The sequence below is a fragment of the Geotrypetes seraphini genome, chromosome 4 (assembly GCF_902459505.1).
Source record: "Geotrypetes seraphini chromosome 4, aGeoSer1.1, whole genome shotgun sequence".
NCBI classification, from domain to species: domain Eukaryota; kingdom Metazoa; phylum Chordata; class Amphibia; order Gymnophiona; family Dermophiidae; genus Geotrypetes; species Geotrypetes seraphini.
Genome location: NC_047087.1, coordinates 298,420,301 through 298,434,776, shown reverse-complemented (window position 1 = coordinate 298,434,776; position 14,476 = coordinate 298,420,301). Strand labels below are relative to the sequence as shown.

Sequence of the window (14,476 nt, the reverse complement as noted above, 5' to 3'; positions counted from 1 at the left end):
ATGGTGTATCATTTGGTTTTGAATGTTATACTATGGGCCCTGTGGAAACCCTCATACGGGCCATCCCTTTTCTCAAAAATATTTCTGTACAATTGCTGACAGTTCTTTAAAATCAAATGTGTCCATATTTGAGACTGCATAAACCTGTGTTGGTGCTGGGATCTGATTCTTCTTTATATTGCTTTATATACGAACATAAGGTTCCCTTAAAAAAAAAAAACCCTAATGCAGCTTGATTAATCACTGGCTTCTGTGGTAAAAGCTCAGACACTCATAGGAATTCTATGAGCATTGGAGCTTTTACCGCAGAGGTCGGTGATTTTTTTAAAAACCCTAACACAGATTGATAAAAGGGGACTTAAGTATATAAGCTTGGATGTAGAAATGCTTCCTTTTATGTAGAAGGGAGACTGGAGTGATAGGCAGAAAAAAGTGGAGGTTAAATATTGATTGCAAGAGATACCAGCATAAAAGACCACGCCTAGACCCACACTTTGAGCAAAAAGAGTACTACCTGGAATAGACAGAAGTTTAGCATGAAAATTCAAGGCAGGTGTTAGAAGATCAGAGTTGTCAGCTGTCAGTTCCAGACCAGCCTGAACTGGTGCTTTCACCAAGACAGATACTGGCAAGAAAGAGAGAATTAAAAAAAGGGCAAAGTTACAAAAAGTTGTTACCATGGACAGATGTGGGGTGTATGAGATGAGGGACTGTTTAAGCTACTACCACATCCAAAACAGAGTTGGATTTCATTCTGAGCAGCTCAAACCTTAAACCAAATTTTGTAATGATAACATACTCTAACAATCCTAGAACTATAGATCAGAAGATGCAAATCACCCTATATAATTGCATCAGTCACAGGTAAAAATAAAAATCCAAGGATTAATACAAACTAGAGAATGACAAGAGGAAAATATTTGTCCTCGTCCCCACAAACCATCTGATCCTATACATACAAGCCTCGAATAGTTTGATATTGAACACAGCTACAATGCTACTTTATCCTAAAGCAATACTACTTTATCCTAACGCAAGAAAATTAAAAAAAAAAAATAAATTTCTACCTTTGTTGTCTGTTTTCTGCTTTCCTCATCTTCTCGTCTTTCTCTTCCTTCCATCCACTGTCTGCCTTCTCTCTGCCTCTTCCTTATGGCATCTGTTCTATTTCTATGCCTCTACCTGAAACTGTCTCTCCCTTCCACCTCTCCCCCCTGTAGGGGTGTTTCCTTATTCACACCTGAAGGTTAGGCCTCTCTGATGTCATAAAGCCTGAACCATTATCTGCAAGAAATCAGTCCAGCCTGAACCTTGCAAGAAGAGAAAGAATACATCTTTGCTGTTTCTGCCTGATGCATTCTGGGTATGTACCAAAACTATATTCTAGTCAAGGACATCCAGCTATGCCTACATGCTCAGCCTGTGTGAATCTTGGGGGAGGCATGGCTCTTATGCTGTTCTTATCTAACAAAGGCGTCTCTGTTTCACAACCTGTGCAAGACTTTATACAGAAAGGCTATTCATCTAAAGTTATGTTTCTGGATTGGTCCGGAGAGGTCATCTGATGAACCAAATGGAATGTGCCTAATTATTAATTTGATCTGTGTTAGGATGTAAAGGAGCTCGCATCTTATCAAAGGTGTTTTCTGCACATCTTCTATAATAATTAAGACCTGAAAAGTTACCTCTTGTGACTCTCTGCCTGAGAGAGAGAACCGGACTTTTAAACAGATCTGGATTCCATCACATAAAGGAAACCTTTGCTGCCAACTTAATTTACAGCTGTTCCAGTGCCTAATGGACTCTTGTTCCTGGACCAAGAGAATTCTTATCTTCAGTGCTGAGTAGAAGTCTTCCCTTTCACCTGATTTTGTGCTACGGCCTAATCAGATGGTGAGAATAAGGAATTATATGTCTTTTCAGCTGGGTTAGAGATAGAATTCGATTGTCTTTGGGACAAGGTTACTTAAGTACCTGTGGTGATAAGCTCTATTTTTCATTGCTGCTAATCAGGAAGTATTATTATAAGGAATTATTTAGTGTGTGTAAGAATTAGTTTTACTCATTTATCTAACAAGTGTGGTGTGATAATTATGTACTGAGTTTCATATATGTATTCGGATATTTTGTGAACAATAATCATTATTTGCTACTGGCTTATGAATTATATTTTTATATTTCTAATAAAGTATTTCTCATAGCCTTGGTCTCTGTGTCGTGTAAGTAGGCAAAGCTTGCTGGACCTGGATGATATATTATGGTCTTCCCTAGAAAACTAAGACGGGCACGTTAACTTGTTTATGTAACTGATTAGTACAACCATAAATCTTTCTACACCCCCCCCCATTGGTCTGGCACCCATCTTCTTCCCTCTGCTTTCCCCCTCCCTGAAATGGTCTGGCATCTGTCTTCTTCCCTTCCTTCTTTCACTCCCTCCCTCTGGTGGTGTTTAGCATCTCTCTCCTCCTTTCCAATCTGGTATCTGTCTCCTTCCCCTCCCCCAATGCTCTGGTATCTCTCTCTTCTCTCCCCTCCTTTTCTGCTCTTCCTTCTCAATTTATTTTCTACCTCTTGTCTACTTACTTCCTAGTCCTCAATTTCCCTGTCATTGTGTCTACAGCTTGCCACCTCTTTCCCTCACCCCTTCCAGTATCTCACTAAATCTATCCTCTTACCTCAATCTAGCATTTGCTCTTATTCTTTATCCCCTCCTTCCATCCAGAATGTGCACGCTCTCTCTCCTCTCCACTTCGTTCCAGATTCTGCTCCCCTCTCTCCTCCCCACTTCCTTCTAGCGTCTGCTCCCTCTCTCTCCACTTTCAGCATCTGTTCCCCTCTCTCACTCTCCCCTTCCAACCAGCATCTGCTCCCCTCTCTCTCCCCTCCTCACTTCCCTTCAGCATCTGTTACCCTTCCCCCTTCTCCCTCTATTGGGCCACCTTCCTCCCTTCCCCTCACCCTCACAGGTGCTCTTCATAGTTTTCTCTTTCTAAGGTGTCCAGACGCAGCAACATTCTCACCAAGTCCCACGTGACTGCCTCAAAGCTTCTACTCTGATGCACTTCCTGTTTTCACCTGGGCAGCTTGCGTCAGAGGAAAAGCTTTAAGGAAGTTGCGCGGGACTTGGTGAGAACGTTGCCGTGTCCAGACAACTTAGAAAGAGAAAACTATGAGGATCGCCCGTGAAGGTGAGGGGAAGGGAGGGAGATGGTTAGGCAAAGGGAAGAGATGCCCGGAAGGGTTGTTTTGGGTTTTTTTTGCCGCTGATGGGAGGGAACGAGTGTTGCAATCGCAAGGAGGGCTGGGAAGGGAATCAACATGGCAGATATTTTACGGGGACAAGGCCATTCATCACTCCATGGGGCAGAAAATGGCCTTGTACCTGTACCCACGGCGACCAGTTTTTTTCCCTTCCCATTTCGGCAGGTTACCTGTGGCTAACTACAACTAACCACAGGTAACAGTCACCGTGTCATTCTCTAATACAAACCTCACAAAATCTAAATCCACTATACAAAGGTTCACAAGGTCTTTTGATTCCTCTCTCAATCTGTCTTATATCCAGGCATACATCTTCAAATTAACAAAGCTGCACAAGGTCTTTTGAGTGTACATACAATCTCTTACCCTGTCTATGCAGTATACATCCTACGTACCCCAGAACAAATTAGGAGAAAACAGGAAAACCAGACAGACATTTTGGTTTTTTATTTTTCCAATAACGTCCAAAATGTAGAAAATTTTGTTCTAAATGTATTCATTAGGAAATGTGCAAAATGTAACATCAGAAATGGCACAATATATAAGGAAATGCATTTGTTTCTATATTTCCAATATTGTATTGCATGCAGAGTGACCTAAATTTGCTGCATATTTTTGTGCATGCGAGTTAGTGCAGCACTTTGCCAGTGGTGCTTGACTCTATAGCTGGTCTCTTGTTTCCTGTTCAGCTTTCTACCACACATTTTGATTTGTAATCTTTAATCACTTATTTGGTGTGTGGTATTTGGAGTGTGGTGAGATTGTAACTGTTCTGTATCTTTGTGATGCAAGATGAACTGTTCCAAGGTAAAGAGAATCTGTTTTCCCAGTAAAAGGTGTGTTGGTGGTTATGGTCTGGTGTAACAGATACAATACTGCTTTATGTTCACTGCAGGTAATAGGGGGGAGTGGCTACTAGGATAGTCACGCTGGCCCCTTAGATTGGCCCTGTATTACCGTGTTTCCCCGAAAATAAGACACTGTTAAAAAAAACCCCAACACTCTAGGGCTTATTTTCAGGGGATGTGGGGTTTTTTTTGTGTACAATGATCATCTCTCACCCATCCCCTTCTGCAGCATCTTTCTATCCCTCCCTCCCACTGTGCGGCAGAACCCCAAAAGCAATTTCAGTATGTTGCGTTAGATCTAATCTAAGCATTGTTCTTGTATGCCACATCTTCCCTATATAATAGAGCTTTAAATGGTTAACAAATAAACAAATTACAGATCATCCTTAAACAAACTGAATTTCAGATGTCATAACATTTCTGAAATAAAAAGTCTTGAGATCTTTGTAGAACAGATAATACGAAACCATTCCCCCTGTGCAGCAGAGCCCTGCCAACCCACCTCCCTGTGTATCTTTCCATCTCTCCCTCCCATCCCCCTGTGCAGCAGAACTCCGACAACCCTACCACCACGAGGCCAGCATACCTCCGTTCCAAACAGCAGCGGCAGCAGCACTAAACAGGCTGTTTCGCATCCTTCCCCACCGGGGCCTTCCCTCTGCTGCATCACTGATGATGTTATCAGTGATGCAGCGGCACAGGGAAACATAGAACATAGAAGATGACGGCAGAAAAGGGCCACAGCCCATCAAGTCTGCCCACTCCAACAACCCTACCCCCTTGAATTTACCCCCCTAGAGATCCCACATGTGTATCCCATTTCCTTTTAAAATCCTTCACGCTGCTGGCCTGAATTACCTGAGGTGGAAGTTCATTCCAACGATCGACCACCCTTTCGGAGAAGAAGAACTTCCTGGTGTCGCCATGAAATTTCCCACCCCTGATTTTCAGCGGATGGCCTCTTGTGGCAGAGGGACCTTTAAAAAAGAAGATATCATCCTCCACCTCAATACGGCCGGTGATATATTTAAACGTCTCTATCATGTCTCCTCTCTCTCTACGTTCTTCGAGTGAATATAGCTGCAATTTATTCAGCCTTTCTTCATACGGGAGGTCTTTGAGTCCCGAGACCATTTTGGTGGCCCTTCTTTGAACTGTTCAGTGCTGCCGTCTTTGCTGCTTGGAATGGAGATATGTCAGCCTCACGGTGAGAGGGTCAGCGGAGTTCTGCTGCACGGGAAGGGACGGAGGGTTGGAAATATGCTGCACAAAGGGATGGGTGAGAGGGGAGGAAAGATGCAGCACATGGAGTGGGGGAGAAAGCGCTGCTGCCGGTGATTCAGGGAGTGGCGGGGACATTTGGGAGGGGCTTCAGGGGTCGATCCCAACTAGGGCTTATTCTTGGAGTAGGGCTTATAGGGACCTACCCCAAAAATCATGCTAGAGCTTATTTTCGGGGAAACACGGTAGTACTGGCATCTTGATCCCTCCCCCCCTCAGGAAATATAGGGCTCCTTTTACTAAGGTGCGCTAGCGTTTTTAGCGCATGCACAAAATTACCGCGCACTAAACCGTGCGATACGCTTCTAGAATAACGGCAGCTCAATGCTGGCGTTAAGGTCTAGCGCAAAGCAATTTAGCGCGCGCTATTCTGTGCGTTAAGGCCCTAACGCACCTTTGTAAAAGGAGCCCAGAGTGTAGAATATTGTAAGCAACACTGTATACCTGGATTGATAACATTGACTTATGCTCTATTCTATGACAACTCCATGTACTCAGCTGCTGTTATGGAATAGCACTCAGCACCTTGCATTTTAACAACCAAATGTGTGTGACCTTTTCCAGAATTGGTCCATAGTTTCCTTTCCTTCCTTAGGTATTCCTCGACTTGTGCGATCTCTGGTTATTCCGTTTTACTGTCAATTTTTATACCTCATTGTGTACTACAGTGGTACCTCGGTTTACGAGTGTACCGGTTTGCGAGTGTTTTGCAAGATGAGCAAAACATTCGCAAAATCTGCGCCTCGGAAACCGAGCAGGGCTCGATTTACAAGGGCCCCCCCCCCCCCCCCGCGATCCAGCCCCCTCCCCCCGTGATCCGCCCCCCCCCCCCCACCGCAATTGGGCACCTCTCCGCCGCTTCTTACCGTCATCTGGGCCTGGGCACTGGCATGTCCTGTGTGTTGGTGCCGGTGCCCGAAGATCGGCCTCCTCTTCTTGCTGGGCCTTGAGCATCTGCGCATGCTCAAGACCTGCGAGTTCATGTTCTCTCCGAGATCTCAGAGAATCTCGGAGAGAGCGTGCAGGCTCAAGGCCCAGCAAGAAGAGGAGGCCGATCTTCGGGCACCGGCACCAACGCACAGAACATGCTGGTGCCCAGGCCCAGATGACGGTAAGAAGCAGCGGGGAGGGGGGGTGCCGAATCGCGGGGGGAGGGTGCCGGATCACAGGGGGGCCTTCGGGGGCAGCAATGCCGATTCTCATGGGGGGGGACGTATCAAAGCGAGTTTCCATTATTTCCTATGGGGAAACTCGCTTTGATAAATGAGCATTTTGGATTACGAGCATGCTCCTGGAACGGATTATGCTCATAATCCAAGGTACTACTGTACTCTGATGTTTGATTTGTGTAATGTGAGAATGGTAGTAATCAAGATGACTTACATTCATTTTATGACTATAAAGCCTTACCAGATTGCAAGGGGAGGGGATATACTAGACTTGACAAACCACAACTGACTAAATTTGACAAATTGGAAATTTGCTTCCCTTTGTTCAAAGAGCAGCAGAAAGCTGTGATGATTAACTTACTGTTGAAGGATACGATTTATACTTTGTTTTTACCATTACATGTATATTAACTTCTTCCATTATAGTACATGTATATTAACTTCTTCCATTATAGCCACATTATACAGATTTTATTTACCATCAGTTTTCACTGAATTCAGACATTCCATCATAGCTAGTAAAAGCTTATGAAGAAACAGAATGGAGAATTAGAAAGAATTCCAAATTCACATTTTACAAGCCTGTAGTAGCCTGTCCTGAGCCTAAAGGCCAGCAAAATACAGCTTTACATAACCCTATCAGCATAGCTTCTTAACCACATATGAAGTAGGCAAAAAGCAGGCCTGAATATGCTGGAACAGAAACAGGTAACTTAGAGACCAAAGTCCGCACATTCCGGTTTCCCCGCCAAGTACAACTTCAGAAAACCTTCAAAATCTTCAGGGCTGGTCAGCAATGTTTTCACAACAGGATCTTGCATCATAACTTCAACCCATTTTTTGATCTTTGGATTATCATCTAAATTCCTGTTGAAGAAATGAAAACCATTAAGTTGTAGTTACAAACCGATAAACATGCCTTACTGGGTCCATGGACCGTTTCCATCAAGCCCAGCATCACGTCTTGAACTGCATCTAATGCAGATATGTTGAAATCTATTGCCTACTGCTTTACTGCCATAAAAAGGAAGTGATAATCCCTATTATCTGATTTGTGACTTTTTCTTTGGACAAACATCTTGAAGACAGGTAATGTAAAGTCAGTTAAGGACAAGTATCAAAGGGTCAGTGGTTGTAGCCATTCGTACTCCGATTCTTCCCTCTCTCCTTAAAGATTGATATGAAGATGGTTTCCCGCGGTTATCCGCGGGTACCGGAACGATGATGAATTTTGTCACCGTGTCATTCTCTAATTCTGAACACTTCATAAATACACCAATTTAAATTAATATCATATTATACATTTACATTATTAATCTAGATTTTGATCCCATATCTTAAGTTACTGTATGTATTCTTTAAACAGCACCTAAGTGTGATCGACATGCGGCCAGCGACATTTTTGTAGGCATTTGCCCATTTCGGCGCCGTTTATACAATCTGGCCCTAAGGACACGCACATTAATCCTACACTAATCTATCGAGTGTGCAGCAAATGTACAGGCACTGATTAGTGCAGAAGACCTTCTGCTCCTCCCCCAAAAAACATTTAGCTTGTGGTTTGTGTGCATACTCTGATCTTACCACAAGGTGGCGAAGCATATCATGTGGTAATGTTTACTGCAACTTAGTAAAAAGAGCCCAAAATTTCTTTAAACAGGGTATTTACACTGACAAGGCACATATGAGGGATGCGATGCTTAGACTTATCTTTCGCCATATGAAGTTCTTGCAATTGTGCATGTCCATCCCCCCCATCCATACCACTTGATTTTTGTGCATACTGTATGTGTACAATAATTGATTACACTTCTCCCTCCGGATTCGCGCGGGATAGGGGCAGAGCCGGACCGCGAATGGTGAAATACCGCAAATATCTTCTGGTCCGGCTCTGACCCACCCCCGCCTCCCTCCTGCCTCCCCCCCCTGCATCCCGGCCTTACCTGGTGATCTAGCAGGCTTTTGGGGCTGCAGCGATCTTCCTACGCTCCTGCCCCGTGCAGATCGCCAATAGGAAATAGCTGCTGTGAGTTCCCGTGGTCTCTCGAGACTATGACGGGAACTCCCCACAGCCATTTCCTATTGGCGATCTACATGGGGCAGGAGTGTAGGAAGATCGTTCCTGCCCCAAAAGTCCGCTAGACCACCAGGTAAGGCCGGGTAGCCGGGGGAAAGGCTAAACTGTGGGGTTTTTTTTTCTTTTTCTCCACCCTCCCTAAAAAATCACAAATATGTGAAATCGCGATTGCTGAAATCGCGAATGGGGAGGGGGAAGTGTACTCAATATTCATGAATGATAATATGTTATTATAATTATCAGCCCTGTGTACTTTAGCTGTCAGCTAGGGTGCATAGGAAGAGGTATGGCCAGTAGGAAAAAGGAGGTATTGATGCCCCTGTATAAGACATTGGTGAGACCTCATTTAGAGTATTGTGTACAATTCTGGAGACGACACCTTCAAAAAGATATATAAAAAAAAAAGATGGAGTTTGTCCAGAGGAAGGCTATTAAGATGGTGCATGGTCTTCATCATAAGGCATATGGGGACAGACTTAAAGATCTCAATATTGTGATATGCGGGGTATGCCTGCTAGGGTTGACCCTGATCTAAACCCCCAGGTTAGAACAGGTAATTTCCCAGCCACTCAAGTTAAACCCCAAAGTAACCTTCTGCCTGACATTTCTTCCAAATCCAGCAGAGGGAGCTTGGGGGTAGAAGTTCAGACTTCCCCTCCCCCATCTCTTCCCAAGGCTGCAAACCGGAAATGCACTTCAGCTGGGGAGGCTGGGCGGGGCTGTAGGCTCCTTAACCGAAGGACTGAACGGCTAGAGAGGGAGAAGCAGGGCTGGAGAGCAGGAGATGAGGCTCAAGTACAGCTCCCTCAGGCTAGCTCAGGGCTAAGAGTTTGCCAGGATCCTCAATGTGCTGAAAGTATGGAGATTGAGGAAAGTGAAACTGTGCTGTCTCCTGAGTGCTCAGACAGTCTGCAAGACATGGAATTGGAAGGTGAAGCAACCTGGGACGATCAAGCCATGGATATCGGCGTCTCCAAGGCAATTGCCACCCTGCCTGACTAAAGGTATCATAATTCCATTTTACTTTAAGGACACTAAATTGTCTTGTATTTTTCGGGTGTATGTTTTACCAGTGTGGTGGGGGGAATTAGCCCCACGTTCGAGGTGGGATAGAGGGCTCTTCATGTAGCGCATGTCAACACGTGGAGCACCACCACCTGGCTAGCACTACTATCTGCTAAAGTAGTGCAGTGCAGTTACACTTTGCCTTTTGAGCCAAATTTTGTTCTTTGGTTTTTTTTTTTTCCTTGGAATGGAAAAGGACTGTTTGTGTTGTTGCTGATTGAAGCAAAGAACTCTAAAGATAAAACTCAGAGGGACTGAGGTTTTGGTATTTTTCTTTGGACTATCTTGAATGAACATTAAGTTTACTTTTGGGAACTGTTGGATTTATCTGAAGAAACTGGAACAAAGTTTATTTTCCTTGTTTTGCTGTGGAATACAATAAATCCAGTCCAGATTTTCGTTCTGATTCTTCCTTTTAAGTTAAGCCAGTATTCTGACAACTCTTGGGGCAGCCTCTCGCAGCTTACAAAGGCCCCAAAATCTTGTCCCCGCATTCCTGGACTCCTAGCTCTGAGAGTGCGGGTGACAAACTTGGTATCAGGAGTGGGATCTTATTACTGCCTCCTGCTGGACGTATTGGTGAACTTTGGTGATTGGAAAAAAAAAAAAAAAAAAACGCTTGAATTTTTTTTTTAGTTTGTTTTGTTGTTCCTGACTAAAGAATTGTTTAGGCAAGAGGACTCTTCAGGTGGCTGCTGGAAGGGCCGAGTCTTCTAGGTCGTGGAACGGGACACCCGGAAGGAAGCCGTCCGAGGAGAAAGCTGTGGAGATCGGAGCTTACCTGGACCAGACCTGTTTCGGGAGGTGGCCGATAAGGGAACAGACCCGAGGTTCGAGGGAACAAGCCTGCGGAGAACGACTGGAGGCCAAGGAGGCCTAACAACCAAAGGCGCAGACTCACCCAGGCTGCGGGTAAGAGTACCTAAGCTCAAGGGTGAGGGGGAAACTGCAAGGTTGACCCAGTCTGTTTGAGGGTTCCGCACTTGGGTTTCTTTTCTTTTGTTTGTCTTTTACAGCCTCCCGATGGATCTCCAGCAACTGTTTACCCTCCTGTCTTCGGAGAGACAAAAACAGACGGAGGATTTAAAAGTCGTTCTGCAGAGTAACCAAGAACTCTGGCGGGCGAGCCAAGCCGAGACTGGACGGCGGCATGAGGAGCTAGTCAAGTCTATGGCGGACCAGACTAGGACTATGGCACAGCTGTTCCAAGGAGCGATGGGCGGAACTACTGCGGGAGCACCTACAACTATGGGAGCTTCGGTAGCATCACAAAATCTACAGTCCATGCAAGTATGTAAGATGGGGCCCACTGACGCTCCCGATGACTTTTTACATGCTTTTGAGAGGATGGCTGTGTCAGCAGGCTGGCCTGAGCTTCAATGGGCCACGAGGCTGATACCGTGCCTTGCTGGATCAGCATTGGCCGCCTATCAGACTCTTAGTCCTGAGCTAGCCAGTAATTATAGGGCTATAAAAAACCATATACTAGATTACCTGGGATTCACCCGGGAGCACTATCGCCAAGAGTTTAGGGGCACCCAAATGGGGGAAAAGGAAAGGCCCAAAGCTCTCTTTCATAGGCTAAGGAAATTGGCGGAGAGGTGGCTACAACCCTGTCTCGGGGATGCCCAGGCCTTACTCACCGAGATTCTTCATGAGCAATTTCTTGAAGCGGTGCCTAAGGGTTTGAAGGCCTGGATCCAGAGACAGGGCAGTCGATCTTTATCGCAGGTAATCGACCTGGCAGAGGCTTATCTGGATTCCCTATATACCACTACACCTGGGAGGGAGGCCCAGGGGAATAGGGGGTCAGGTAGGGGCCCTGGAGATCAGGCGAAATCCTGGAATAAGGCCTATGAGGGTAGTAAGACACCCCTGAGGAAGGTACCCGATACCCCAGTCTCCGAGAAAAGTCCCATTACCTGCTTTAGATGTGGAAAGGCTGGGCACTTACAAAAACAGTGCCGAGTCAAGTTAGCCCTTACCACTTCTGGTAGTGAAAAGAAAAGGTCCTGGAGCCCTTATGTCGTTGAGGTGCAAATAAATGATCGGAAGGTTAAGGCCTTATTAGACACCGGGGCCGAACAATCCATTATGTCTCGGAATTGCTGGGATCAAGCCAGGAGAAGGGGGCCATTTAGCAAGGTCCCGGGAAAGGCAATAGTGGTGTGTGTACATGGGGGCAAAAGCTCCTATCCTCAGTACCTCATTCCTATAGAGTACAAAGGGGCGGTAAAAGTGCTGAAGGTAGCCATTATCCCCAAAGCCCCGGTGCCTTTGATTTTGGGCCGGGACTGGTCTGAACTAACAGAAACTATACCCTATAAGAAAGGTTCTGAGAGGCCAAGGGAGAGAGAGAGACATACTCTGATGGCAAGGGCTGAGGCACGAGGAAGGCCAGGGAAATATAAGTCCCGTAAATGGGATTCCCCGCGGGGAGGAGGGATCCATGGACACTGGCGACCCACGATCAGGTGGGCGCCCTTGTCCGAACACGCCTTAGCACCCACCGTTGCCTATGAGAAGGCCGCAGGGTGCGATGTTTATGCAGCCCAGGATGCTGTGGTGGGGGCTAAAGGAAGGGTACTGATACCTACGGATATCCAGGTGTCCCCGCCACCCGGATCGTACCTAAGAGTAGCCTCCCGGTCCGGGTTGGCCGCCCAACATGCCATTGATATCGGGGCGGGTGTGATCGACCCTGACTATCGGGGCAACGTCCTCATCTTGATGATAAACCATGCTGAGGAAGAATTTCAGGTGAAGAAAGGGGACCGTATTGCCCAGTTAATATGTGAGCGAATCTGGCACCCTAGGTTAGAGCAATGGAAGCAGTTGTCACTCACTCATAGGGGGGCCAAAGGATTCGGTTCCTCGGAATCATCGTTAGAGGGGGAGCAAAACGCTGCTGCTACGGGTATACCCCAAGGTAGCCCAGACCCCGTAGCCGAGTTCGAAAAAGCAGTAGAGCAGCAATTCCATAAGCTGCATCAGGAACTAGCGCAAAGACAGGTGGATCAGCAGCAGTTGTGGGAAAAAGCAGTGCAAGGGATACACGGTAGTTTAGGCCCCAGTTGGAAAGAAACAATTTATCAGACTGACCAATTGCTCAAAACCACTCTCGAAGAAAATTTACAACAATACCAGAAAGATTTACAGGCATTAAAATCTAGTACTGAGAGTCTTAAGGAACAGATAGGACATCTCGAAGACCATGTAGAGGAACAACCGGATCACATAGCCGAAGTTAAAAACATTGCATGTGCGGTTGGTGAGGTACGGGAGGAGGTAAAGAGAGTACAAGTCCAGATGGAACTTATGGGCAGAAATAACCTCAAAGAAATGTGTGATTTAATGACGGGGTTTGATACTCGTCTAGGATCCTTAGAGGAAGGGTACCCTCTAGGGCGACCACTATCGGCAGAATTATCCCAATCCCAGGAATTGATTTGGGATGGAGATTTTTATACTGCGGGCCCCACCAAACCTGCCCCTAGGCGGGGAGGTAGATATAAGAAACATTAATGCGGACGCTCTCTCTCGTATCGGAGAGAAAGATACTCCCAAGCATAGGCCCACCCCTAGCAGTCATTTAAGGGGGGGGGTATGTGATATGCGGGGTATGCCTGCTAGGGTTGACCCTGATCTAAACCCCCAGGTTAGAACAGGTAATTTCCCAGCCACTCAAGTTAAACCCCAAAGTAACCTTCTGCCTGACATTTCTTCCAAATCCAGCAGAGGGAGCTTGGGGGTAGAAGTTCAGACTTCCCCTCCCCCATCTCTTCCCAAGGCTGCAAACCGGAAATGCACTTCAGCTGGGGAGGCTGGGCGGGGCTGTAGGCTCCTTAACCGAAGGACTGAACGGCTAGAGAGGGAGAAGCAGGGCTGGAGAGCAGGAGATGAGGCTCAAGTACAGCTCCCTCAGGCTAGCTCAGGGCTAAGAGTTTGCCAGGATCCTCAATGTGCTGAAAGTATGGAGATTGAGGAAAGTGAAACTGTGCTGTCTCCTGAGTGCTCAGACAGTCTGCAAGACATGGAATTGGAAGGTGAAGCAACCTGGGACGATCAAGCCATGGATATCGGCGTCTCCAAGGCAATTGCCACCCTGCCTGACTAAAGGTATCATAATTCCATTTTACTTTAAGGACACTAAATTGTCTTGTATTTTTCGGGTGTATGTTTTACCAGTGTGGTGGGGGGAATTAGCCCCACGTTCGAGGTGGGATAGAGGGCTCTTCATGTAGCGCATGTCAACACGTGGAGCACCACCACCTGGCTAGCACTACTATCTGCTAAAGTAGTGCAGTGCAGTTACACTTTGCCTTTTGAGCCAAATTTTGTTCTTTGGTTTTTTTTTTTCCTTGGAATGGAAAAGGACTGTTTGTGTTGTTGCTGATTGAAGCAAAGAACTCTAAAGATAAAACTCAGAGGGACTGAGGTTTTGGTATTTTTCTTTGGACTATCTTGAATGAACATTAAGTTTACTTTTGGGAACTGTTGGATTTATCTGAAGAAACTGGAACAAAGTTTATTTTCCTTGTTTTGCTGTGGAATACAATAAATCCAGTCCAGATTTTCGTTCTGATTCTTCCTTTTAAGTTAAGCCAGTATTCTGACAACTCTTGGGGCAGCCTCTCGCAGCTTACAAAGGCCCCAAAATCTTGTCCCCGCATTCCTGGACTCCTAGCTCTGAGAGTGCGGGTGACAATATGTATAATTTGGAGGAAAGGAGTGAGAGGGGAGATATGATACAGATGTTTAAATACCTATGTGGC

At 45.9% G+C, this 14,476-nt stretch overlaps 1 protein-coding gene across 1 annotated transcript in view; it reads right to left on the bottom strand.

The window, feature by feature from the left end:
- Positions 1-6,977: 6,977 nt before the first annotated feature.
- Positions 6,978-14,476, bottom strand: part of GSTO1 (glutathione S-transferase omega 1) — a 45,981-nt gene continuing 38,482 nt past the window's right edge. Inside the window, exon 6 of the mRNA XM_033942774.1 lies at positions 6,978-7,426. Within this exon, the coding sequence (XP_033798665.1) occupies positions 7,273-7,426 (154 nt within the window). The 3' untranslated portion in view covers positions 6,978-7,272. The remainder of the gene's footprint in view (positions 7,427-14,476) is intronic.